Source organism: Argentina silus, assembly GCF_951799395.1.
Source record: "Argentina silus genome assembly, chromosome: 13".
Classification (NCBI taxonomy): Eukaryota; Metazoa; Chordata; class Actinopteri; order Argentiniformes; family Argentinidae; genus Argentina; species Argentina silus.
Window position 1 is genome coordinate 18,219,323 of NC_139667.1, and position 24,899 is coordinate 18,244,221.

The 24,899-nt window shown below is 43.5% G+C and overlaps 1 protein-coding gene across 1 annotated transcript; it reads left to right on the plus strand.

The window, feature by feature from the left end:
- The first annotated feature begins 682 nt into the window (after positions 1-682).
- On the plus strand, positions 683-24,899 carry clmna (calmin a). The gene is made up of 13 exons (XM_083683265.1): positions 683-954; positions 14,031-14,092; positions 15,303-15,398; positions 15,554-15,637; positions 15,733-15,825; positions 16,231-16,424; positions 16,698-16,891; positions 17,652-17,734; positions 17,912-20,284; positions 20,904-21,094; positions 21,573-21,663; positions 21,994-22,040; positions 23,151-24,899. The coding sequence occupies exons 1-13, from the start codon at positions 870-872 to the stop codon at positions 23,296-23,298; spliced, it is 3,741 nt and encodes a 1,246-aa protein (XP_083539391.1). The 5' UTR covers positions 683-869; the 3' UTR covers positions 23,299-24,899.

Sequence of the window (24,899 nt, forward strand, 5' to 3'; positions counted from 1 at the left end):
TTGAGTCAGGATCCATTTATCCAAATGACCACTGAGACTGGACTTTTTCCTCAAAGGGAAAATGTTATTTTTAGAATGTTCATAAGCTCCTCATGCGGCTTATTTTATTGCATTTTTTTCAAAGATTACGTTTGATGAAAGAGGGCAGATTAATACAATGAAACATACACCATGGAAGTTGCCGGCTATGTTTAGGCTATAATACTGGAGTTAATTGGACACACTCCTCACACCTGTTGGATATCTACCACATCGAGATGTTGATGTACCACGTGCGAGTTTTAAATAGTGAAAAGTTCAAATTGATACATCAATGATTGTGTGCATCATGTACGATGTGTCCTTTGCTAAAACTGTAACACTGACACTTGTGACATTTATGGGGGCTTCGCGTTACTGACGTTCAACCAGGTCTGGTATTCATTTTCTGTATAATTTTGCAACAATTCTGTTGCAATGGAGTGGGAGTACTCGGGATGAACGTGTTTAACGGAATGAGCAACCTCTTCACCGTCTCTCCGAGACTGCTCCGTCGATGGTGTTGCGGGATGGTGGGCGTGTACTGCCATCATCCCACCTCGAAAAGGTGCTGCTATTCTTTTTCCCTCGTCTTTCCTTGTGCCATTTTCCGCGTCCTTTGCGCTTGCTATGGTGCTTTCTACGTCACGAGGGGAAACTCAACGATAACAATGGTAGGCCAGAAGCCATCTCCACGGGAGTGCATTCGGTTAGATTAAACATTTTCTATCGCACTCATGGCTCCTGTCTGGCGCCCCGCACAATAGACAGTCAAATCGGGGATAGGACTGCCATCTCTATCGGGAGGTTTTTCTGTCGAGGTATAGACCGCAACTTTCCCGAGGGTCCCGATGGCTGGACACGAGTGGGAAGATTGGTTCGAACGGGAGGAATTTATCGGACAAATCAGCGACATCCGAGTGCAGAACCTTCAAGGTATGTAGACGGCTGCCATGTGAAATTCAACGACGGCATTCCTCTACTGTGAATGTGTTTGGGTTGCATAAACTGATTAGATTAAACCTGTCTGAAATATTTCACTTTCAAAAGCCTTTTCAGGTCTGTAAACAGTCTACCGGTTCAAGGCACGCTGAATTTCAACTTTTAGCACTCCACGTCAATGTTGGGTCTGATTCTTTCTCGCTGTCTCATATCACCAAATCTCAGTCTGCGTTTTGTACGCTGTGAAAAGAGTACATGATAAACTACACTAAGCTGCAGCTATCATTCAAGAACCTGGTCTGTGCCAAGTGTGGGGAGCTATGATTCATGTAGCCGACGCAGATCATATATTTCATTGCGATGGCACATAAGAACTCCTTGCCATTTTTCTCCGTCTTCAAATAAACTGAACTCCGAGCTACAAAAAGCTGCGTATGACAGGGTCTGACTTTACCGTGTTGCTTGTGACTGACTATATAGTTAACCTGTGGTGCTTCATCCTCTCACCTGCACATCTCATAGGCTACAGTACAAGTAGGCTAGGCTGTGCAGCGGACAAACAAGAATTGGGCAGCAAAGTGGAGATAATTGATTTAATCAGTGTGGTGAGAATGAGAGCTTTGTCTCTGTCTCTGGAGGTCCACACGTAGCACTGTACCAGTGCTCCAGACAGATGAGTCTTCAAACAAACAGTCTGCCTCCATGCATGCCAATAACTCCTCACTCACTCTATTTTGCGCCAGCCACTCTTATTATTGTACAAACCACATTCTTTTGACTATTTTGGCCGTACTATCTGTTTTTGATTATTATGGCCAATTATTTGTCACACTAATGGAGTGTAATGATATGCCAAGGTTTGATGGCATATAGGATTTATTTTGTACATGCATAGCTGAATCATTACTTATGTTGCATTGGCAGTCTGTGACAGTGTGTGCACCTGTCAAGGCCCAGACCCTTCTGCCTGAATTTGCCTTCCCAAATTTTCAGGATGTTTCTGGGCGTCTACCACTTGCTGTATGTATGTGTGTACGTCATTGGCTACCTACTGAGCCACAAGCATTTGTCAGTGCTGGAAGCCAACCTAAGCAATGGAAGCCTTCATGTGCAAATAAGTTTGTAACAGGTACTTTGACGATTTTTCCTAGTAAACGTCCTGTTTGACATTACAGCCTTGTCTGAGTTTTGTTTGGGGAATGAGGGGATTTGTTTGAAACTTTGGATTTAGTAAATATAAGTGTCTCCACTGGTTGGCTCATTTCTGTGTTCATCTTTCCTCAAACATTTCCAAACTAAATAACAACTGCATTTCAACCACACCAGTCCTTTGCTAGGTTCAAGGTCATGTAATTAAGACATTTGCTGGATAAAAACGTGAAAATGATTGACACATTCATTGTTTCAGTTAGAAATACTTTGCATTGAGCAAGGAGAGAGAGAGGAGGAGACACTTCTGAATTGTCATTACAATTCCCATTGCACTGAAAATAGGATGCAATCCTGCATATGGTGCCTTGAAATCCACTAAGAGAATCAATGTATGCACATGGCATTTCACTAAATGTCAATACAATTTGAGGTGTATTCAAATAAGAGGGACACTTACATTGTCAGATTTGTAAGGAATGTGGGGTTTGAAAAGAGAACCCTTGAGTGCAAAACTTTGGTGCTCTCTCCTCAACACCCACGGATGTGACACTTCTCATCTGATTGGCTGGAGTAGGGCCTGTGATTTGCATCATGAAACACAGAGGAGAAACCAGCACATGAAGACAATGGCCTTATGGACCTTACATAACACCCTCCCATCAGAGAAAATAGAGCGATGCCCTGCGCATTAAAGTCTCAGAGCTGTAACCTACGTTTCCACACATCTCTATCTGTCTCTCTTTCACACACACACACACACACTCCCACTCCCACTCCCTGAGAGGCTCCCAGCTCATTGGGATGCAGGGTTCTCTCTGGGCTGGTGGGTAGTGAGTGCTATTTGCTGTGCTGACCCGAGCTGAAGCATCTTTAGTTTTTAATGCTCAGCTGCACACTGGTTTGTGAGTTGACTGTGGTATATTTTGGATACTAGCTTTATTGCTTTGGTAATCAATGTCTTCATATATGTAAGATGTTTCTTCACACTCTCCCCTGCTCCTCTTTTCCTACAGAACTTGAAGCTTTTCATGGTATTCCTATCCCTAGGTCTCAAAGTTTTGCACCTAGTCAGCATAAATGTCAGATCTCAGAGTGGTGCATCTTTGTGTTTTCCCCACCCTGTCTCAGCAGATCGAGCTTACCATGGCCACAGTTTAGGAATGGCTGGTGGGGGGGGGGGGGGATGCAAGATGAGCTCAGCAGGAATAAATGATGCATGAAAGAGTCAATCAATATTGGCCAATTTGTCAGGACAAAAGTCACTCCTGGGTTTCAGGTCGCCTGCAGGAGTGTGTGTGTGTGTGTCTGTTTCTCTGTCTCTCTCTCTAAGTGTGTACATGGTCATGGAGTAGAGAACAAGAAGACTGGGACTGGCAACTTCAGTGTCTACCTCAGAAATATTTTCAAAAAGCTCTGTGCCGAACTGAGCCTGAAAAAAAAAAAGTTCAAACAAGCCTGAGCCAGAATGAAAGGCACCACCGCTGTGCACTTGACTCCCCATCCGGAGAGAGTAGGACTGCCTGCTAACTCCAGTGACAGAACAGATTTTCATACGATGTGTCAGCGGAGAAACTGCCTCAACCACTCACACTTGTTTGAATGCGCTGTTCTTGAACACTCGCCAGTCACCCACATCACAGCTAGCGAGCCAACGAGGAGTGACTTGGGGCGAGAGCACAGTGCCGTAGCATTCAAGCTTTCAGACTCTGGTATGAGTTTTGAGGAGGGTAGGGTGTAGAGAAGGGGGGAGAGAGGGGCCGAAGGACAATGCTCTCTTCTCTTTCGCTCACCCCCTGTCCCTGGAACTGTCCTCAGGCAAGACATTTAAACTGACTCAGATGTCTCCTTGATTCAGAACAAATTCAATTTCCCTATGGTTTGTCCCCTGAAGACACCAATGTTTATTCAAAGATCAAGAAGGTCCTTGGTGAAACTATCAAAACACTTAGTAATTCACTATTTCTGCACGTCATCTCACTGTTTGGATAACAGCAGTGTGACCTTACATGATTGTGCAAGACCTTCTGTGACCTCATGCTTCCCATAGATAAAATAGCCACATCGCTTGGACAAAAAAAGCTATTGTACTGCTGTACAAAAAACTTATATCAACTCACATGAAATCCGTTCAGAGGACTTCAGGCAACTGTACCCACGCAGTGACTTTCATACAGTATTCAGACTTTCATGCAGTATTCATTTGCTCAGACAGTGCTACGGCACCGCTCTCCTTGTTTCTTTTTTGTTCTTTCTCTCTCTCTCCCTCCCTCCCCCTCACCTGCCCCCTCTGAATCTCTCCAAAAAGAAACATGGGATCCTCAGGTATAGAGTAGCAGAATTAAGGTCACGTGAACTCTCCTCTTACAATGCGTTTCTTGGAGGAACGAAGTGAGAGAAAGGAAGATGGAGATGCTTTCATCCTCTGCTCCTCCCTCGTTACTTGAGGTTTGCCTTCCTGGGTTGAGAACATCACTAACAATATTCGATGGAGCCACACCAGTAGGTGTGCAGCATTGATATCTATATTTAGTCCACAGACCATGTTCTCTGAGGAGCGTGTGTGTGTGTGGGGTGGGGGTGGGGGGGTGATGCGGGGGGGTTTATATGCAATATGCAGCTGGAAGCTGTGCAGCAGACCTATTATGTAAGCCATGTTATAAAACGGTATCTTGTAATAACATTGGTTGGCAGTAGTGGAACATTTGCCTTATACCCATGGCAAATGCCTCTTTACCGTCCCATTTGAATTATCACTGTTAATTGAGCACAATCATCAACACCCACTGGCAACTCAACAAAATTCACATCCCCTTCCATGGAAATAAAAATAGTTTTTACTTGATACAGCATATCAACTGTTATGGATTACCAGTGCAACAAACCCCTTTTTAAAAGTTACAATGTTTACAATTTTGTTTCAGCAGCAGTCACATCCACTGATGTTTCAAATGTTAGGAGACATTTAGTTTCTGTACAGTATAGTGTTAGGAAAAGCTTGGCCAGATAGGTATAGAGCGCAGTTCGTTCACATTTCACACTCCACACCTAGGTGAGTGGGCAGTTAAGGCCAAGACAGGACAGAAGTAGCAATGACTAAATGTTTAAGACGTCAGCGGGATGCACCAGGTGGGGGTGAGGTGGGTGTGAACGTCACCACTGACCATGTGTTGACCGGAGCCGTCAGGGAAATTATTTTCTTAAATTGGGCATATTCTTTTGCATGTTATGGATTATCATTTGTCACCCTGTGAACAACCATCATCTGCTTGGACTGGCCATCTGCGGAGTCTCGGCGGAGCTTGCCCTGGGTCCTGGTAAGTAGCCAATTGCCTTCCCAAGTATCATCACATCCAAGACGGTCCACATACTCTCACAACTCAAGTCAAATCATACATGTAGGCTAGTTTACCGGCCTACTAGGCAGCCGTAGCCCTCTAGACTAGATAAACGTGACGATAACAGGTGGCTGGTTAGTGGAGTTTGTGACAATAGTTAGCGAGGGTGCCAGCCAAACTGACATGCTGATACTATCCATGTCGCTAAGAACAGGATTAAATGCTGAATGCGCAGTTTCATTGAATGGTAACACATGCAAAACGACAGGACAAGGTTTAAAAAACCATGGTTGTATTTGTCAATAAACCTGGAAAGCTCTCATTAATGATGGCATTTGAGTATCTTTAGCTAGCCATGCAAGGACTAGACAACTAACTTGTGCAGATTGATACAGCTTTCCTTTCAATCTCCAAGTTAATTTTGATAAATTAAACATTTGAAATGTTATTTACTCCGCTTTGCGGCGTGCCTAACACCCCTTAGCTATGGTATGTTCACGATGTATCGCTTAATTAAACATGTCATTGCCAGATCGTCTCTGACACTCTGATGCCAGAGGCAGCTTACCTACAACATTCACGCAGCAAAACCCCAAAGATGGGTGACCATGACATCACTGAAAATAGACAAAATATTTACATTAAAGGAATGCCAGGTAACAGTTCCACTTAATAAACAGAAAACTGACAGAAAAAAAGAAGAAAAAAAACTTAGTTCAACTGCATCTGTCCATGATAATGAGCAACAGTATGACTCATACCACCTCCTCCACACTGAACAGGTGTTCAATATGTTGTATCCATTCGTCATCATCCTTGTCCATTCCAGCCCACCACTAAGCCCACTCACAGTACCTACATCACATCTAACTGCTGAAAGCTCTCAATCAGAAGATTTTAACATCTGAGGATGTGCTCAATCATCTCCATGTATGGTAATATACCTCTGTCTATCCAGCTCCAGCTCTTTTATTTTTCGATGTTCTCATTCAATGATATTTCAGAATTAAAAATGTTTCAAAAGTAATCCTTTGTAAGAAACCCAGCTAATTTTCTCCCTCTAAAAATACCTTGGCTCCTCTTTAAAGGTCAACGGTTATATTGTCGGATAAACCTGTACAGAGGAGGGTGACGTACTCTCGGGTGAGGTAACTCTTTGTCTGAGGTCTGTAACTGGATTGAAAAAATGGTCTGTTTTATTAGATGCAGGTGTTTCTACCACTTGGCTGGAGGAACAGCCCAGCAGAACATCAAATTGCTTTGAATAAGTAAGGTCTCATGGATCGCAGTGATGACAAACCTGGACTGGACTTTGCTTTGCCTAGAGCTCTGTTTTTATAAATAGCATCATTGTTTCTGAGATGCATTGTTTTCAAATTGAACTCCTGCCCCCAGGGTAGTGAGTGACCAGGTATGATTTGAGAAGAGAAGTACATGCATGCACAATGAATTGTATTTTTTCTTTTCGTTTCAATGGGAGATGATTCCTGATCTCAATTCATTGCTTGTGAGATCTGACTTGGACTCTACTTCTTATATTCATTAAAGTTGTGTGCCATCAGTAGCCATGCATTTTAATCTATGATGACTTTGTTAAAAAAGAAGAGCAAGAGAGCCCCTTGTCTTCTCTAAATGTTTACTTAATTTCAACCTAATATCTGTTCATGAGCAAAACTGCATGGTTTTGGTCCAAAGATTCAGACTAGTGGAATTGTAGCTTTGGGTCTGAGCTTGCTTTGAGATGTGTCTTGTTGAGATGTCGAAGCAATGTGAAAGATGCAGTCGGACTAGTATGTCTTGCATTTGTATAGCTCTTGAAACTATTTAAGTAGTTATTCAGGAGAATCAAAGCTCAAAGACGGTCTTTCTTGTTTAAAGAATAAATCAGCCATTGTTCCCTGTGTTCAGTTCTCAGAGGTCTGCTGTTGCCTAAGGGCTACCCACGCATTTAACATGGAGCTTGGTTAAAAGGAATCTTCAAACTTCAAACAAACTCACCTTCACAAACATACTCTGCTCCCCTGTGATTTGTAGGTGCTTGTGACTTGTAACAGCTGGAGCAGAACCTGCGTTCCAGGAAGCTTATGTGTGCTGCCTAATACAGTTAGTTGTCAGTGGTTTGATCATTTTGTGACATCTTTCTGATTTCTGATGCGGTCTCTAGTGTTTGCAATGCGTAGGAGACAGTATGTTGCACCTCAGCTCATATTTTGATGCAATGCAAACATAATTTGCTTATGTAAATACTTTACAAAGCGTCTTTTTCTTTTCTTTCTTCTTTGCTGTGCTGTATGTGTACTCTGCTTCAGTCGGCGTATACTTTGAACAAACCCTTTCTCTAGCCAAGAATTACCTTTTTAAACAGGACATGTTTAGAAATGTCAATGTAATTTCCTTGAAATGCCATGCAAACCTGCAGTATGTAGGGAGGACCACAGTTGTAGCCTACACAGTGATGCGGAGACGCAATCAGTTTTGAGTTTGGTAAGCTGTTCCTATGAATAATATGGTCCCAACTAAATTACTGCTCACTTCGTAATTAGTAAGTACAAATCATGACAATTGCCACATGGAATGTGCATAAGATATTGCCTCGCCCTCCCTTTGAGAGTGGATTTGGTCTTTGGTCTTTTCTAATGGATGCACTTCTTTTAAATTGAAGGTACAAGGACCACCTTCACCTATCCAACTGTTAGATCATTATTACTGCAAGTAAGGAGGAAAGGATGGAGGCATCTCACTAGTATTTGAACAGGGCCCTGGATAATTCTCAGCTAGGTGACCCACTTCCTTTGCGGTCCTACCCCACCCTCTTGAGGAGTCACTCTCAATGTCAGACTAGGCCTGCAGTCGTTGTGGATGTCATCAGCAAGCGTTACCCCAAGGAGATCCTCTCTAGAACAAGGGCATTCATTTATACAGGGTGAAGTCACTATCCATACACTGTAAAACTCTCTGAAAAGGCAGAAAACTTTTACTTGTACTTGCCCATGGTTTTGTTCTATGGTCTTGTTTGTGGCTTTATTGTGAAAGTTTAACAGGTAACATACTGTAAGTGAAGGTGTTGAGTTAAGCACCGCCTGCTCTTATTTTATTTTATATTTAATGGCTTTCTGTATGGTTTTAATACAAAGTTGGTCGGTTATGGTTCTGAGGGAATGGTCCAAGAGGTAAACTTAATTACACCCACTTGATTCAACATTACCATAATATTAGCTTAAGTTATTTAGATGGTTGATGTAGGCAAAATGTATTTCTGGACCTTAACTGTGCAACACTGATTTATATGCAGACACTGTAGTTTGTCTGCAAGATCCCATCCCTATAGTCAACTGTATGTGTGGGGGTGTGCATGTGAGAGAGTGACGTTATGGTTATTAGATGGAGGGAAAAGGAAATTGATTTTGTAACCCCTGCCGTAAACTATTGATTACCCAGTTCGTTGAGAATGCGAGTCAGAGGCTCAATGAAATCCACAATTATGTGGTAATTTGTCAGTACCCCCATGAACATATGAAACTACAAATGTACAGTTCCTCTAGAATTTAGTTTAGTTATGTAAGCCAACCCTATCTTTTTAAGGCGTAAGATAATTATATTGCCATAAGGGACTATTTCTATGACAACACAAGTTATGTTCACTGCCAGGAATATCCATTTGTATCCCATTATGTTCTTACAGGGAAATTAAATGTACACATATTTTGGCTTATCCCCAACATTTGTAGAATTTGTCTGAATCATTTTTCAATTACACATGGGAGACCTGTATGGAACAAGAAAGCACTCTCAAAAAATGAGGGAAATGGAAGAAGTTATACTGTAGTCCTGGCAACTCTTTTGAATTATGTAAGGAAGAGTCCTGCCCCTTTGTCTTCACAAGCTCTAATTGTGAGACAGAACTCCTCTGCACTAGCAGCCCCAAGGTTTGCCCTCAGTTACACTGTTGATCAAGGCATTACGCATTAGTGCTGATTACACTCAGATGGAGGAATGGGGCTTGTTGTCATGGTGGTATACTTGTTTGTTCCTTTGATGTGACTGTAAACAACCGTAAACGGTCAGTGTCTGTATAGGGAGAGCGATGTTTCAAGGATGGAACAGGTTGAGCAATCCTCAATCACGTGTCTTGTAATGCCTCAATGACGTTAAGCACAATGCATAGAATAGTGTTGTGATTTATGTTGCAGTGTACATAAACTGATGTTCTGTTAAAGATGTTCTATGGCTAGCTACATATGGGTTTATGTCAGAAGCTCTCAGCTCTTACATTCTCCTTTTTGTTTCGGAGAGGATTATCTTGTAGACATTTGGTGGATTGACAAAGCAAAGAGAAATTTAACGTCAAAACCCTACAAAAACAATCATCACACACGTAGTATTTACAGATCTGTGTTCAGTAATAACACTGAGAGCTAATTGCTCACTCATTATATTAGCTGTTATGCGCTAATTATGTGCTGTTCCTCCCTCTGTTTGACTCTGAAATGTAATGAAAAGAGCTGTGATGTTAGACAGATCATGTATGTCTCTGAATGGGTTTCCCCCCCCCAATATGGATGGCGTCTCTTTGCATGGCAAGCAAATGAGCCTGGGCCTAACTATACTCAGAGTTTGTGTTTGTCTAGAGCGAGAGCTAACACAGTGAAACAAAAGAGAAGGGAAAGGGGGGGCATATAGAGAAGGCCTGTACTGCATGTCTGCCCACTAAGCCTAACTAGATAAATGTCTTAATTTTCATATGATCACAATCATGTGATTTCCTATAGGGCTGCTTCAGGGAATTTCTCCCTTTTGTTACTGAGGCAAATCTGATAAGTCTATACAATGGAAATGAGATACAACAAGAACAGTGTGATCTTGTGTCATGTATTCGCTCTGCCTCTGAATCTAACCAGAGATAAGATGAGGGAGATTTCACTTCCTGCTTATGAGCTTGCTTGTCATAACGCTGATATATCAACATTCATCTCCGAACAACAGAAAGCTTGTGTTTTTAACATGTCAGACAAAAGTCACCTGTCTTCTCTGTCAATGTGGCCTTATTCCAAGGGGCTGACGGTGACCTCATCTGTAATGGCAGGGCTGGAGAGCTGAAAAAATAATCAACGTTCTACATTCATTTGCCTCGCAAAGGACATGACATCAGCCCCTAGGAAGCCTGTAGAAGTACTGTATGTATGACAAGACAAAGAAAAAAGTCCCTTGAGAACACTTTGTTCATAAGATGCTGTTCTGTGGATTATGGTTAGAGCTGGGTACCACACAGAAAATGCCCCCCTGACCCACTCCCCACATGTGACTGCTACTGGAAGGACAGACTCCCCAAGCATCGGAGGAATGGAAGTGGCTTCAACCATGATCTCTGAAGAAAGGAGAGAGGAAAAAAACCAAACTCAATGCTGACCCAAAGGCTGCTCTTACAAAAGAGCGCTCATTTTCATAAGCAAATCTTAGGGCTACATTTCTAGCACGGCACCTGAGCTTAACTATGCCTGACAAAATCCCTTCATGGATTCTTTGTTTGTCATTGTGTGGAAGACGAGTGACAAGATAATCATCCCCTGTACTTAAGAATATACTGCTAACACTGTAATTTGGCAGCATTTTCTTAGTCATGAACAATTGATTACTGGTAGACACGACTTGGTTCATTTCGTGTTCTGCACTCTGTCCTAATGTTGTTGATTGGGTAAATCTATGTCTGTGCAATGCGCACTTGCAATTTAACAAGTGGATGCAATAAATATTTTCTCTATCATCTTGTAAATGTGTCAGCTCAGCAGACAATGGAGTTATACCCTGTCATGCTCCGGATTCCATTCATGACAACCTAATTTGCGTCAGCCTCCCAGTGCTCCTCCGCATGGGGTAATCCCACTGATGTTTCGTTTGTTGCTAATGTAACATGTAATGCATCCGTGTCTGTAAGAGCCCCCTCTTTACCCATTGAGGACTACACAAACTGCTGACCTCAGCTGGAAGGCACAATTGCTATCTAAACAAAGTTTCTCTGGAAAAAAAAAGGAGTTTATACTGGATTGCTTCTTCTCTGTTTCTAACACACTGGACCGCGAGTAGGCCTCAGTCTGTCTTAGCTTGGCGCCTCCCCCCCCCCCCCCCCCCCCTCTCTCTCTCTCCCTCTCTCACTCTCTCACTGAGTGCTCAAAGCTGTCGCGCAGACCCAGACCCAGCCTCTGACCAGACCCAGCAGCCAAGTCTCTCTTTGTGTCTTTATGGCTGCTGGCACTGGGAGAGAGCTGCACAGAGCTGGGAACTGGCCCCTCATTAATGAGATATGGTCTACATACATACATACAAACACACACACACACACACACACATTCACTCAGACACACACTTATTCACAGAAACACATTTATTCACAGAGAGAGATATAGACACAGATTACACATACAACACACACACACTCGGTAACACACATATTCATAGAAAGAGATATAGACATACAGATTTTCCACACACACACACACACACACACACACAGAGCGAGCACTCTGCAGTTAAAACCTGCTCTTGGAAAGAATTTCAGTCTGAGGCAGGGGAGGAGAAAACCCAGATTATGAAAGACCAGCTTTTAAAGAGGATTCTCTCTTAGTGGTTCATTTTGTATCACACCATTGGTCATCATAAGCAGTTTACCTCCTATCAAATTGGCTTTTTCTTTTCCATCCTCCTAGTCTTAGAAATAGACAAATGAAGTGCTGGATAATTGATGCTTTATTGTTTGTTTTGGGGAAGTTGCACTTTTCTGAAACACCAGCTTTGACAGGAGCAGTCATTTTTGTGGTCAATTAGACTGTTGTAAGAAAACACTCACGTCAGGCCAGTAAAATAAAACCTTGCAATGAAAACTGAGAAACTGCACTGCCCATTGCATGTAGGTCATGCAATCATTACCATTCATAGCCGAACTGTTGATATAATTTTCCAGGTACATTATCCAAAAATAGTGCTCTGGTTTCTGTTATGAATAACACACACTCAGCCAAATAGAAAACCTCCATCGTCGGGTCTACTAAACTCTAAAGAGAGACTTAACTGAGGTCGCTGAAAAGTGTTTGACGCTTTTATGAAGGATTGTGTCACAGCATACGGATCCACTCTGGTACCTCAGTGCTGTTAGAGTGTGTGGCCTAGAGAATGTGGACCATTGTAAGCGCTATTGATTGATTTATAGTTTGTGTGTGGCTGTGTGGCTAGACTTCTTATCGGACTATTAGTTGGTTGTTCCGTCCCCAAAGTTGGACAACGTGGTTCCAGGGAATGAAGCCTAGCATTTTGGCAATGAGAGATCAGTGGAAATGACTGAGCCCCATACACTCAGTTTCTGTGCTGGGTAATTTGTACTGCCATGAGGTCTTGTATAATGACAGTCTCTCTAGTAATTGTTTCTTGCTCTCTCTCTCCCTCCCCCCCTGCTCTCTCCCCCCTACCCATCCCTCTCCAACACTCTCTGACCCATACATTAAAAGGGTTACACCTCTTGAATACCAATTCTCTCTACTCCATAGAAAGGCAGGGTGAAAATCCGCTACTTGTGGCATTTCGTGTGGCGATAGTCAGTGTTGACAGTCTGTCAAATGGCTTGTATAATGGGCCACATTCCCCAGGGAATTGCTCACCCCACCAACATGTGCCAGCTCCAGATGTCCCTCTTCAAACAAAAGGCTCTACCAAGGCAACTATGGGCACTACCTCCAGACAGCAATATCTGCAGGAGACCCCTGACCGCTGACCTTTTAACGGGAGGAAGTGGAGGAATTTTCCCCCTGTATACCGGCTAGACCATGGCTTTGTTTGAAACCACATACTCCCTATGCCTCCTAAATACAATGGAAGTATGAGTGGCTGCCTAGTATGCTTGAAAGACCAGGATGTCATACTGCCTTCAATGTAAAATACAATCTGGGATATGAAATGTGAAATAGCCTACATACTCATGAAGTAGGCAAGTATTAAGTACTGTTTGCAGGACCCAAATCCAATCATAACGTGGTGGGCTATCATGACCTGGGGGCTGGTGAGGTGGTTTTCATAGCATTGATGTCTGTATTCATCATCATGGGTTGTCAGCTCTCCTTAAGAACAAGGATAGGGTTATGGCAATAGTTGTTTCCATGGTTACTACTACAGGACCCCCCTCCCACCCTTCCTCATTCCCTGCTTCCTCCTACAACTACGTTCCCTAGACTACTCCTACCATGGCTTCAACTGCTGGAGTAGAATAGGGTATAGAATCATATAGTCCTCTGCCCCACTAGATATCTTCAATGGAAATCAATAGAATGTAATTGGACTAGAAATTGCTTCTAAGCATTAATGATCTCTGTGTGAGTGTGTGTGCGTACGTGCATGCACGCGCGCTCACTGCATCCCTGCCGTTGCTATGGTGTGTTGACATGCCCATGACTGCGGGCTAGACTTGATTAATGGCTGTTTCAGGGTGCTGCTGTTGTCTCAGATGAGATGAGTCAGTCGTGATGTTTTTTTGCCCGCTGTATTCCTATGTTTTATTCAAAAGCCCCAATATTGACATTCTCCACTGTGTTTGTGTTACAGTTGAAAGAGAAGTTGTTCAGAAGAGGACTTTCACCCGGTGGATGAATCTGCACTTGGAGAAGGTTAGTCTGACAAAAGTAGTCCCTCAAAATATGTCTATTTCATCCAGAATATATACTAATACCTGAACACAGGTTATTTCACCAAGCACTTAATTGTTTCACTAAAACTATTTTACGCTTACAGTAACAAGGTTTGCTTCTGACAACCATTACAGCCAACCTACTCTTGCCTGCCACACACACAAACAAGAGTTGTAGCCTCTTCTTCTGTCCTATAAATAATAGATGAATTCTGTGGAATTGCTAGTGCACAGCATTAAAGTTTCATTAGCTCGTAAATGCTAATCTGATGGGATGTGTAGATGTTATCTGTCTGCCCTAGAGTGGTCCATTTCCTCCTAATGCAGCACAGGTGGTTCTGTGTTATGCAAATGATGGTAGCGAGAGGTAATGGTCCTTTGTCTTCCTCTTTCTTCCCTCGCTTGCAGCTCTCTTCATAAATTCGTGAAGTGCCTTTGTTTTCACAAGTGGCATTCCATAACAAATTTCCAAAGAACCTTCATGGAAAGGGCACACATGTTTTCTCTTTCTCTCTTTACCTAAACCTATTCTGTCTTTTTTGTCCCCCACCTCTCTTTCTCTCTCAAAATCATACATTTTTACACACATCATACACACATCATACACACACTCTGACTCTCTTACATAAATACAGTTTAGAACTGTCTCTCACACGCTTTCTCTCTCACACACTTTTCTGCTTTGGTCATTCAATACGTTTCACGACTCTGGCCTTACACCATTGTTTGCATTGGCAGTGCAGTGTTATGAAGGTTTCGGGCAACTGGGAGATGATAACAGCCCATAGTCTGAGGCCTGACTGAGAGTCTAACAAATGATTAAGCCTTTGTTGTTCTTACACAATGACCCTCTTCTCTTCCCTTAGTCAGTGTCTGGCGTTGCATCAAGTCTCTGACCCACTAATTGACAATCATGCATTTGTCCTCTCTGTTTGGTTGCAAAGTGTTGCTCACTCTGCTCTCCAATAATCCAGTAATGTTTCTTCACTGGTCGCTCATTATAGTGATAAGATCCATCATTTACAGTAATTGGTATTTCAGAGCAATACCAGTGAAACAATGTCTATACATATAAGAAGAATTTCACTGTTCACTCTTCTCTTCATCACTGGTTTTGTGAAAAGATGAACACTTTCTTCTTTCCTCCCCTCTTCCTTGTCTTTCGTCTCCTCTCATCCTGCCGTTTTCAGTGCAACCCTCCAATGGAGGTCCACGATTTGTTCCGAGACATCCAAGATGGCCGGCTCCTCATGGCGCTACTGGAGGAACTGTCTGGATGCAAGCTGGTAAGATTCCCAATATTTAGGAACATTAAGTGTATTCAGAGATACGTGTGGCACTGTGCATCATACCTATGTCTCATACCTATGTTATGGAGATATGAATGATGTGTTTGAGACCAAAATCGACACTGTTTGTTTTCTTCATTGATGTCCTCCAGCTCCATGGATTCAAACAATCCTCACATCGCATTTTCAGACTGAACAACATCGCTAAGGTCCTCACGTTCTTGGAGGAGAGAAATGTGAGTATTTTCCCAATCACATATGAGCGGATGTTGGTTAACAGCCTGTTGATTGATTGGTTGAATTGTTAACCCGGATGTGTTTACCTGCACAGGTGAAGCTGGTCAGTATCGATGCGGCAGATGTTGCCGATGGCAACTCGTCCATCGTCCTTGGGCTGATCTGGAACATTATCCTCTTTTTCCAGGTAACCCCCCCCCCTCTCTGTCTTTCTTTTCTTTACTCTCTTTCTACCTCCATCTTCCCCCTCTATCTTTCTCTATTTCTCTATTTTTCATTTCTTTCTCGGCCTCTACTTTTTTTTGCCATCTCATTCCAACTTCTCTCTCTCTCTTTCCTTGAAAAATCTATAAGAAGAAGGGCCTAATCTGCAGCCTATGCACGTTCCTTTCATACTCTACCGAAAAGGGGCCAGGGACGTTCCAACAGAACAGATCAGCTTATATTCCACAGTCTAGTTCATGGCTTGGGATAATCACCATGAGGAAATAATTTTCACAGAGACTCTGCTGTGCTGTGGTCCCTCCAGCGTTGCGCTGCATTAACCCCCCTCCCCACCTCTGTGTGTGTGTGTGTGTGTGTGTGTGTCCAGATCAAAGAGCTGACGGGGAACATAAAGAGCCAGTTTCCCTCCTCCTCCAGCCTCTCCTCCATCCCCACCAGCTCTGACTCAGACACCTCCCATTCCAGCACACCCTCCGAGGACAGGCGGCCCTCCATCGCCATGAGGGATCACGGGAAGCCCATCAAGACCCTCCTGCAGTGGGTGCAGAGACGCACTAGGAAGTGAGTATTGATTTGGTTGTTGAATAAAGTTTTGTTTGGCTCCTATGTGCTTTGGTGTAAAAAATGTGATGTGGTACTGTACATACATAGCCTGAAATACTCCAGTGCAACTGCATTACAAAAGTCACACTCTGAATATGCCATTTCTCTAACCTCTAAGTGAATAAGTTACGGCTCATTGAAAAGAGAGCAATGATTGTGTTTGCACAGTGATTATGCCTCTGGATGTATTCTGATAAGACAGAGCTAACTGGTCCTGTCTGTTTGTGCCAGATACGGTGTGGCAGTACAGGACTTTGGGAGGAGCTGGACCAGCGGCCTGGCATTCCTGGCTGTCATCAAGTCCATCGACCCCAGCCTGGTGGACATGAGGAGAGCCCTGCTGAGGACCGCCAGGGAAAACCTGGAGGAGGCCTTCAGGACGGCACACTACAGCCTGGGCATCCCCAGACTACTAGAGCCTGAGGGTGAATAAACATTATGGCTTAAATATAATAACCAGTATCACAGTTGGGGTCAGCTCGATTTCAGTTGTTTAAATGTTTACATTTTAGTCATTTAGCATACACTTTTATCCAAAGCGACTTACAATAAGTGCAGAAGCTAAGTTAGTGAATCAACTATACATCAGTCATCGTAAGTAAAACCTTTTATAAGAACAAGTGCCACCGGCAGTCACAGTGCTAGAGAAAGGAAAACAATTTTTTATTTGATTCCAAGTTCTGGTAATGTAGGGGGTGGAGAGGTCTGAGGAGGAGGAGCCCAGGCCAGCAGAGGTTGATGAATGGAGTGATTGGGCCAGGGTTTGGGACTGACCATCATTTACATAGGGAGGGGCTGTTCCACTGTACCACTCTCTTCTTGCAACTGCTCAATTATCAATGCAGGAAGTAATTAGAATTGACTATTTAATTTGATTGAGAAATCACTCAAAATAATGCCATTTTTACAATCATTGATTTGTAATATAAATGTACTCTACTTCCTCAATAGACTGATTTTGAAATTCAACTGACCCCAACCCTGTTCAGTTGTCGCACAACAACTACACTACGCCACATTCCCAAACTGATATAGATCTAGATAATGCATTATGAGAACAGCTGAACTTGTTCATATCCATGCTATATCTAACTATATGTAACTATCCTTATTGATACTATATCCAGTGTTGTATCTTCGCTAATATAAATCCCTCAGTTGTAAATCCCACGTCTGTCTCCACAGACGTAACCATCAATCCCCCAGAGGAGCAGTCCATCATGATCTATGTGTCCCAGTTCCTGGAGCACTTCCCTGGGATAGAGGAGGTGAGGGTAAAGGCATGACAATCTACTGGTGAAATAATGTATAAACAAACCACGAACAATACAAACTGCAGAACCAATCTCTTACTCTCGTTCTCTCACTGTCTCTTTGTCTCAATCTCTTATTTGCTCACTCTCTCTATCTCTGCCCCTGTCTTTCCCTCTCTTTCTCTTTCTCAGCCGGAGGATGCATCGAAGGTGATCGAGAGGAGCCTCTCTATGGGCAGACTCAGCTCACGGACAAGCGAATCCGAATCCCAGCAGGCAAGGAATGGCCTCTACCGAAGCCGAGAGCGAGACAGGGATCGCCCCTATGTCGTGCGCAAGGACTGGGTTCAGCCCCCGCCCAAAATCTTCATCTCCTCCGTCTCAGAGGACAGAGGACTCAAGTCACCCACCTCCCCACCGGTAGGGGACCGTCCCTGGGCCAGCAGAGGCTCATCGGTGGGGTCCACTACCCCCAGCCCGGTTGACAACAGACCTCAGAGCGGAGAGGGAGAGGCCTCGGACCTAGGGAGTGAGGTCTTCACAGTCTCCACCTCCAACTCCCCTCAGCCCTCCTTTGTTGACTCGGTCATCGGTTCCTCCTTGGCAGAATCTGTGATCGATGACTCTGCGATTGGCTCGCCCGACTCTTGGATGGAGTCTCTGTCCAGTGAGCTGGTGATGCCAGAGGGGTTCGCGGAGAGCCGTAGTGATGGATCGCTATGTGACAGTGGCGTTGCCTGGGACATACTGATACCTCCCACAACCTCTGAGGGGGTCAAGCAGGAGTCATTGCCATCAGTAACAGGGAGCCCCCAGGATGAGCAGTCAATGGCCAAGTTCTTTATTGACGAGGGGATCTACTCCCTAAATTCAATGGAGAGCACACAGGAGAGAGCAAAACCACACTCAGAGAAACAGGAGGAGGAGAAGGAGGTGTATCGCTACATCCTGGACCTGAATGAGGACAGGGCGGCCAAGCAAGCGCCTGATCAAAAAGAAACAACGAACAAAGCAGGGAATGACGTAGAACAAAGGGACACTAGTACAGGTCAGATTAATGGAAACACCGGGGAGCGGCGGCAGCCATCTATAGAGCTCAATGAAAATCTCCAGAACTCCAACTTTGTCCACAGGATTGAGGATCCTGAAACTGAGGAAACAAGCCAATCACAGGATGAATCTGACACCAAACAGGTGACCCCTGACCATTCTGAGCAGCCTAAACACAGTGTTGAGGAGATTATAGACAGGAAAACTGAATGTGCAAGGGAAAGCGTGGAAGGAGGACAGTTCAAGAAGGTTATAGAGGAAAGCCTCAAGCAAGACACAGAAGGATCAGAAACACAAGAAAAGATGCATACAAATGTCCAGAATGGCCACATTGAGCCACACCAGAACACTGCCACACAAGATGATGTCATGGATCAGGGACACATGGACCAGAGCCAAACCAGTCAAGGGGGACCTTTAGAACCAGGTCCAGACCCAAAGGAGAGCCACACTGTGCAGATGGACTCTGTGAGTGCCAAGGTTTCAGACCCAGACAGTCCCCAAAACACCAATCTCCATGACCCAACTGAGGGGGGTGAGGAGAGGACATCGAGCCCAGAAAGAGACAGGACAGCTGGGGATGAAGACCTGGATCAGGATGGGTCCCCTAGAATTCAGCTGGTTGAGTTGAGTGTTGATGACCTCCCTACTACCAATGAAGTAAGCAACAATGACCTGAACTCTAGTCTACAGGCTGGTGAGCCATGTGAAATACCTGTGAGCGCCCCCTGTGGTCCAGGAGTTCCACTTCCTGAAATAAGTGCACTTGTGGCCCCAGAGAAGAAGAGAAGGGCAGGAAATGGACAGGAAGATGAGGTCATCCACCGTAGTACTGATGCTACTGAACCTCTGGCCTCAGACAATATGGAAACAGTGGAGGCCCAGCAGGGTAAACCTGTATCTTTCACACCTGTGGACATGGCGAACTACCCTCACAATGACATGCCCTTGGTCATCGAGACCTTTGTGGAGCCTGTCCCAGAAGTCGCCCACAGTGAGGAAGAGCCACACACTCCTCAATCGCCCACATACACCCAAAACCATCCAGCACTGCCAGACCAACAGATCGAGAGAGAGAAGGACACAGATGGTCTCCCCAATGGTGGCCAAGCTGAAGTAAAAGCCACTGAGGTTGAAGACACCAGGGACAAAATGGACTCAGAACAGCACAGGACCAAGTCTATGGGCTTGCCCAATTCAGACAGTGAGAGAAGCACTAGAGACAGACCTGAACGTGAACAAATGAACTTGTTCCATGCAGGTGGTGATGTAGATAGTTCAGCACTCGAAGAGGTGGTCGGTGAGCCTCTGGATCCTATGGACCTGTTCTACCCAGATAAAGAGGAGTTGACAGAGCAGCCTGAGAGTGAGACGGATAAACTGTTTTCCCCCTTTAGTGTTTCTGCTCTCCAGCCAGCCCCGGCCTCTGCAGAGCCCCTGTCAGAGACACACACACACAGCCAGCTGGCCCAAGAGGAACTTGGAGAGGACAAAACAACTCGGAAGCAGGATAAGGTAATCCAGTAGTGCGTGCGTGCGTGTCAACTAGACAACCCAAACAACATTGGAACGATGTGATATTTCACACAAGGATGACGCCTCCATGTCACAGCTGAGATGACCTTTCCTCAAATATTACTGTCAGTCATGTCACCCTGTTCCACTAGTTCTATCTGAAGTGTTAGTGCCTCCGATAATGTATGCAGTACTTGGTGCACGATGTTCTGACCCATATCTCAGTCATAATTAAAATTAATGATGAACCCAATCGTGAGAACGCTATCTGTTTCTAAAAAAGACCGGTCATTTTAATATTTTATCATGTACTGCATGCTACAATGCGGTTTATGCTAATATTCAATTGTGTTTTTACAAGAAGCATAAGGAGTTACTGGTTTCACTGAACTTTATCCTAAAACTATAGCTCACCCACCTCCCCTACACACCTACACTGTATACCTACCCTCTCCCTAACCCTCACTTCTGTCTTACACCTTCACCTTCATACCCACCCCATTCTTACCCCCACTACCCTCACTCACCCCTCAATCACTCCCCCCTAACTGTCCTTCCCATGTGTAACCAGTTACCCTCTACCACTCATCTAATCCCTCCCCCTCTTGTGTGTGACCAGGAAGGTGAACTGAACCAGGGCCCTGTAGGCCCAACAGACCCCCAGGAACGATGCCTTGCGCCGGGGGAGCAGACAGCAGGAGACCGGGGAGTGATGGAGACAGAGACCCAGGGGCCCACCGAACATGGTGATCTCATTGGGGCTGACAAGGAGAAGCCAACCGTTGCCAGAGAAAACATGGAGCCAATGAGGTAGGGCTCTATTCTTAGGAGAACCGTACACTGAGGAACACAGACAACATTACCCAGAGGAGAGCAATGTTATGCCAAGGACATGACTTCAGAGCTGGGGCCTCACAGTTTCATAGCAAATTGCCTTAATGTACTTAATGAGGTTTATTTTGAGAGGTCTGTACAGTCTGTACAGGCTGTCCATGGGGGAAAAAATGGTCATTTACATAATTTCCTATCCAGTGATGATGACAATGATAACTGATTCTGAAATGTTTTATTACACTGATAAAACGGCTTTTTTTATCCTCTGTTCAGGGAAAATGTGTAACTAAAAGCTGCTGAAACACACATTACTTTTCTTTTTTTTCTTTTTATCAAAGTTCGTTCATACTTTTATCAAGAAGAAACTTAAAGGGGGATTTTTAGGGCTTGCATCATTTGAGAGCCCCAGTACTCGGTGAGACCAAGTCTAACTGACACAATTCTCTTTGAGCAGTGGGGAAGCTGTTGGGGATGGAACAGGAGATGAAAGACTGAGCTCCGCAACTCCATACCTGAGGAAGGTGGCTGACTCTAATGAGTTAAAGGTTTGTTGCAAAAACTATGTTCGTCCACATGCCTAAAATGGTATTATAAAGAAGTAGAAGGTAACAACAAGTGCTCATGTATCATAGCAGCAGTTAAGAACAACACCTTCTGTAATCACTTACCTTGACATACCAAAGGAATGTTCTCAATGGCTAGTATCATAGGTCATATAGTGAGACGGTTTGTTGCACTGTGTTTAAATGAATAACTAAAGTTTAAGCCTGGTTAATGGTCTGTATCTGCTTGACAAATAGTTAGATTTGTGTTTAGAACCATTGTTTATTCTGAAGTCTGAATATATACAATTCTCTCAACTCTTTCTCCCTCAGAAGAGTGTGGCAACCAGACAAATTCACAGCACAAACTCTGACATCAGGTAAGATAGACTGACTGGGATTCTATATCCATTCTGAACTAATGAGCTTGCTAAGTTTGTAGTTATAATAAGAGTGTTTTCATACTATGTGGCTCCTGGGACTGTCTCCTCAAAGCCCAGAGGTGACATGTCTAAGTGTTTAAGCCTGGGTGCCTTTTGATAGGCCCTGTATGCTCACTCATTTGACCTGAATCACTGTTGCCCTGATAACTGTGTGTGGTCACGGTGAGGTACAGTATCACCATGGGAGTTAGTTTGGTTGATTCCTCTCATGGGCACAGCTTGGCAGTTGTTGTTGTTGTAAGGCCTAATAGCTTGGCAGTTAGCAGTTAGCTATAAGGAGGCATGGTAAGGAAATGTGGCTATATTTGGTTAATAGCAAAGCATATCTGACTCCAAGTAATTTAATTAACACTATGTGCAAAGAATTGTTGAGTTTGTGCTGAGAGAACACAAACACCACATGGTCACTCTTATAGTACTCACAGGCTCAGATGAGACCACACACCAGGACAAAGAGAGAAGAGCATGAATCTGTGGTCTCCTTCTATTAGGAGCTGTTTGTAAGAGGAACCAATGAGACTTCATCCTATCAGTTCCATACTGATGACACCACAGCTTTGACACCTTCCAGAGGGCTTGTAACACATCACAAAGAGATCACAATAATTTGGCCCATTCGGGGGAAGGGTGATTTCAAGAAAGGGAGGCAGCATTGATGACTCACCCTTCATTGTAATTCTCTACTGTTACTCTTCAGATCAATAATGTAAGACCAGACGGACAATAACGGAGGTGTCTAGATATCAGGAATGTTACTGGTTCAGACATCTGTCAAAACCACTTAATTTTTTTTGCCTGGGTAAATGAAATAAGTCCTGTTTTTTGTTTTGGTGAGCATGCAAAATAGCTTTTTTGCATTCCAAATCCTTTGTAGTTGACCTTTTTACCCTGGATAGCTTTTATGGTTGGTTTTTATCTCACTGTTTGTTTTACTCTGGTCACCTCCTGTTGAACCTGTGTCTGTGTCTGTGTCTGTGTCTGTGTCTGTGTCTGTGTCTGTGTCTGTGTCTGTGTCTGTGTCTGTGTGGGGGGGCTGACTGGCTGCAGCATGAAGACTCCAGAAGCAGTGTGTGAGATGACAGTATCAGAGTTCTACGTCCTCCTGCTCCTGTGGCTCCTCCTCTACTGCCTGTTCGTGCTGCCGCAGTTGGATGTCCGGACGCTGCCCCGCCTACTCCTTAATCTGGAGGAATAAGTACACAGCTAGCCACACAAACACGGTTATATATGCACTCTTTCTGATGTACATGCACACACATTATGCGGTACAAACACACACACACACACACAAGGTCATACATGCACTCTTTCTGATGTGTACACACACACACACGCACACACACATATGCTCTCTCTCTCTCAGAGCTATCCTCTCATGAAGATATTCCCTCATCTACTCTGACCCCTCCTCTTTTAATTTCAACACATTTTGTATCGACAGCAAATGAAGGCTTTTTTATTCCAGAATAATTTATAAAGCTTTTTGAGATTCTGCTCTTTGGCTTTTAATGTGGCTTAAATTGATATGCTCAAATTGTAAAAGCAATATATTATACCTTTATATGTTTCTCTTAGGTTATCAATGTACAAAGTGATCAAGGAACACTTGGACTGAGAGATTTTACAGTGCACATTGTTTGTAATGTAGTTTTGTTGCAAGAAGTATGCTGATATAATGAAGCATTGCAATGGCCTTTCTGAATGATAATTTCGCCAGTTGAATAAGATGATATGATATATGTTTGAGACACGTCATTTTTTGGAATTGACTTGTAATTTGCATTTGATAACTAAAGGTGAGGCCAATGAACGTATGCAGTAACATGGACAACATTTGAGAAGATGCATAGCTTCCATTGAGGGATGAACCTGAAGGTACTTACCTAGTTCTTTCTGAGGTACTTCTCTTGATGGCATCCCTTTGTGCATTTGAGTGTATCTGTTGCACTTTTGAAACACAGTACATGTACTGCCAAAGAGTATGGGATGCCGATATAGGAAAAAAAACACAACCCACCATGTGCAAATTGACAAATATTCTTTTAACACAGATGAAGTAGTTTTGAAGTAATACCTGTGAACTAATACATACTGTATGTTGGTCCTATATTTTGAGAATGCTGAAGTAAATACATATTTGGAATGTTTTAATGGTCAGTTGAAAATGAATGGATTTTTATGAATGGAAGTTTTCTGACTAATTACCTAAAGAAATGTTTGTATGCTTATGTTGTTTTTTTTAAACCCTCTGTGATTTCAGCTATGCTTGAGCTTGTAAGAACCCATACATGATAAGAGAATGCTTTACAATGCAATGTTTGTTTAGATGATTTTCTTTTTGAATAATGTCTGTTCTATGAAAAATTATATTTAATCATATTTCAGTTGTTTCATCATCCTGTAGTTTACAGTCTCCTGAATCTTTTACATATCCCTCCAACAAGAAGCACAACATTTTCATATGTTGAATAACTGATGGCTGAATTTGTAATATGTGTAGTATGTGCGAAAGCCATACAGTACATTACTGTGTCCGTTGAAAAAACGATTCATATGAATGTGGTATTAAATAGTTTGAATTTACCCTTCTACATATCTTAATACGATCTATAGGCTTTCAAACTCTGATTTGCATGATTATGCCCACAGGACAATACTCTTTCCCCCCCCCCCCATATGATTCTGAAAGGACTGACCTAGTAAACCTCAGAACCAGCATCTTGCTTTTGTTTTGGAACTCAGCCTGTTCTAATTGTATCAAAAGCACCAGTCAAGTGCAATAAATGACATGTTTTA

Coding starts and splice junctions, on each gene's coding strand:
- clmna (XM_083683265.1), top strand. CDS start 870: ATGGCTGGACACGAGTGGGAAGATTGGTTCGAACGGGAGGAATTTATC. Junction 14,093..15,302: donor TGAATCTGCACTTGGAGAAG/GTTAGTCTGACA, acceptor TGCCGTTTTCAG/TGCAACCCTCCAATGGAGGT. Junction 15,399..15,553: donor AACTGTCTGGATGCAAGCTG/GTAAGATTCCCA, acceptor GATGTCCTCCAG/CTCCATGGATTCAAACAATC.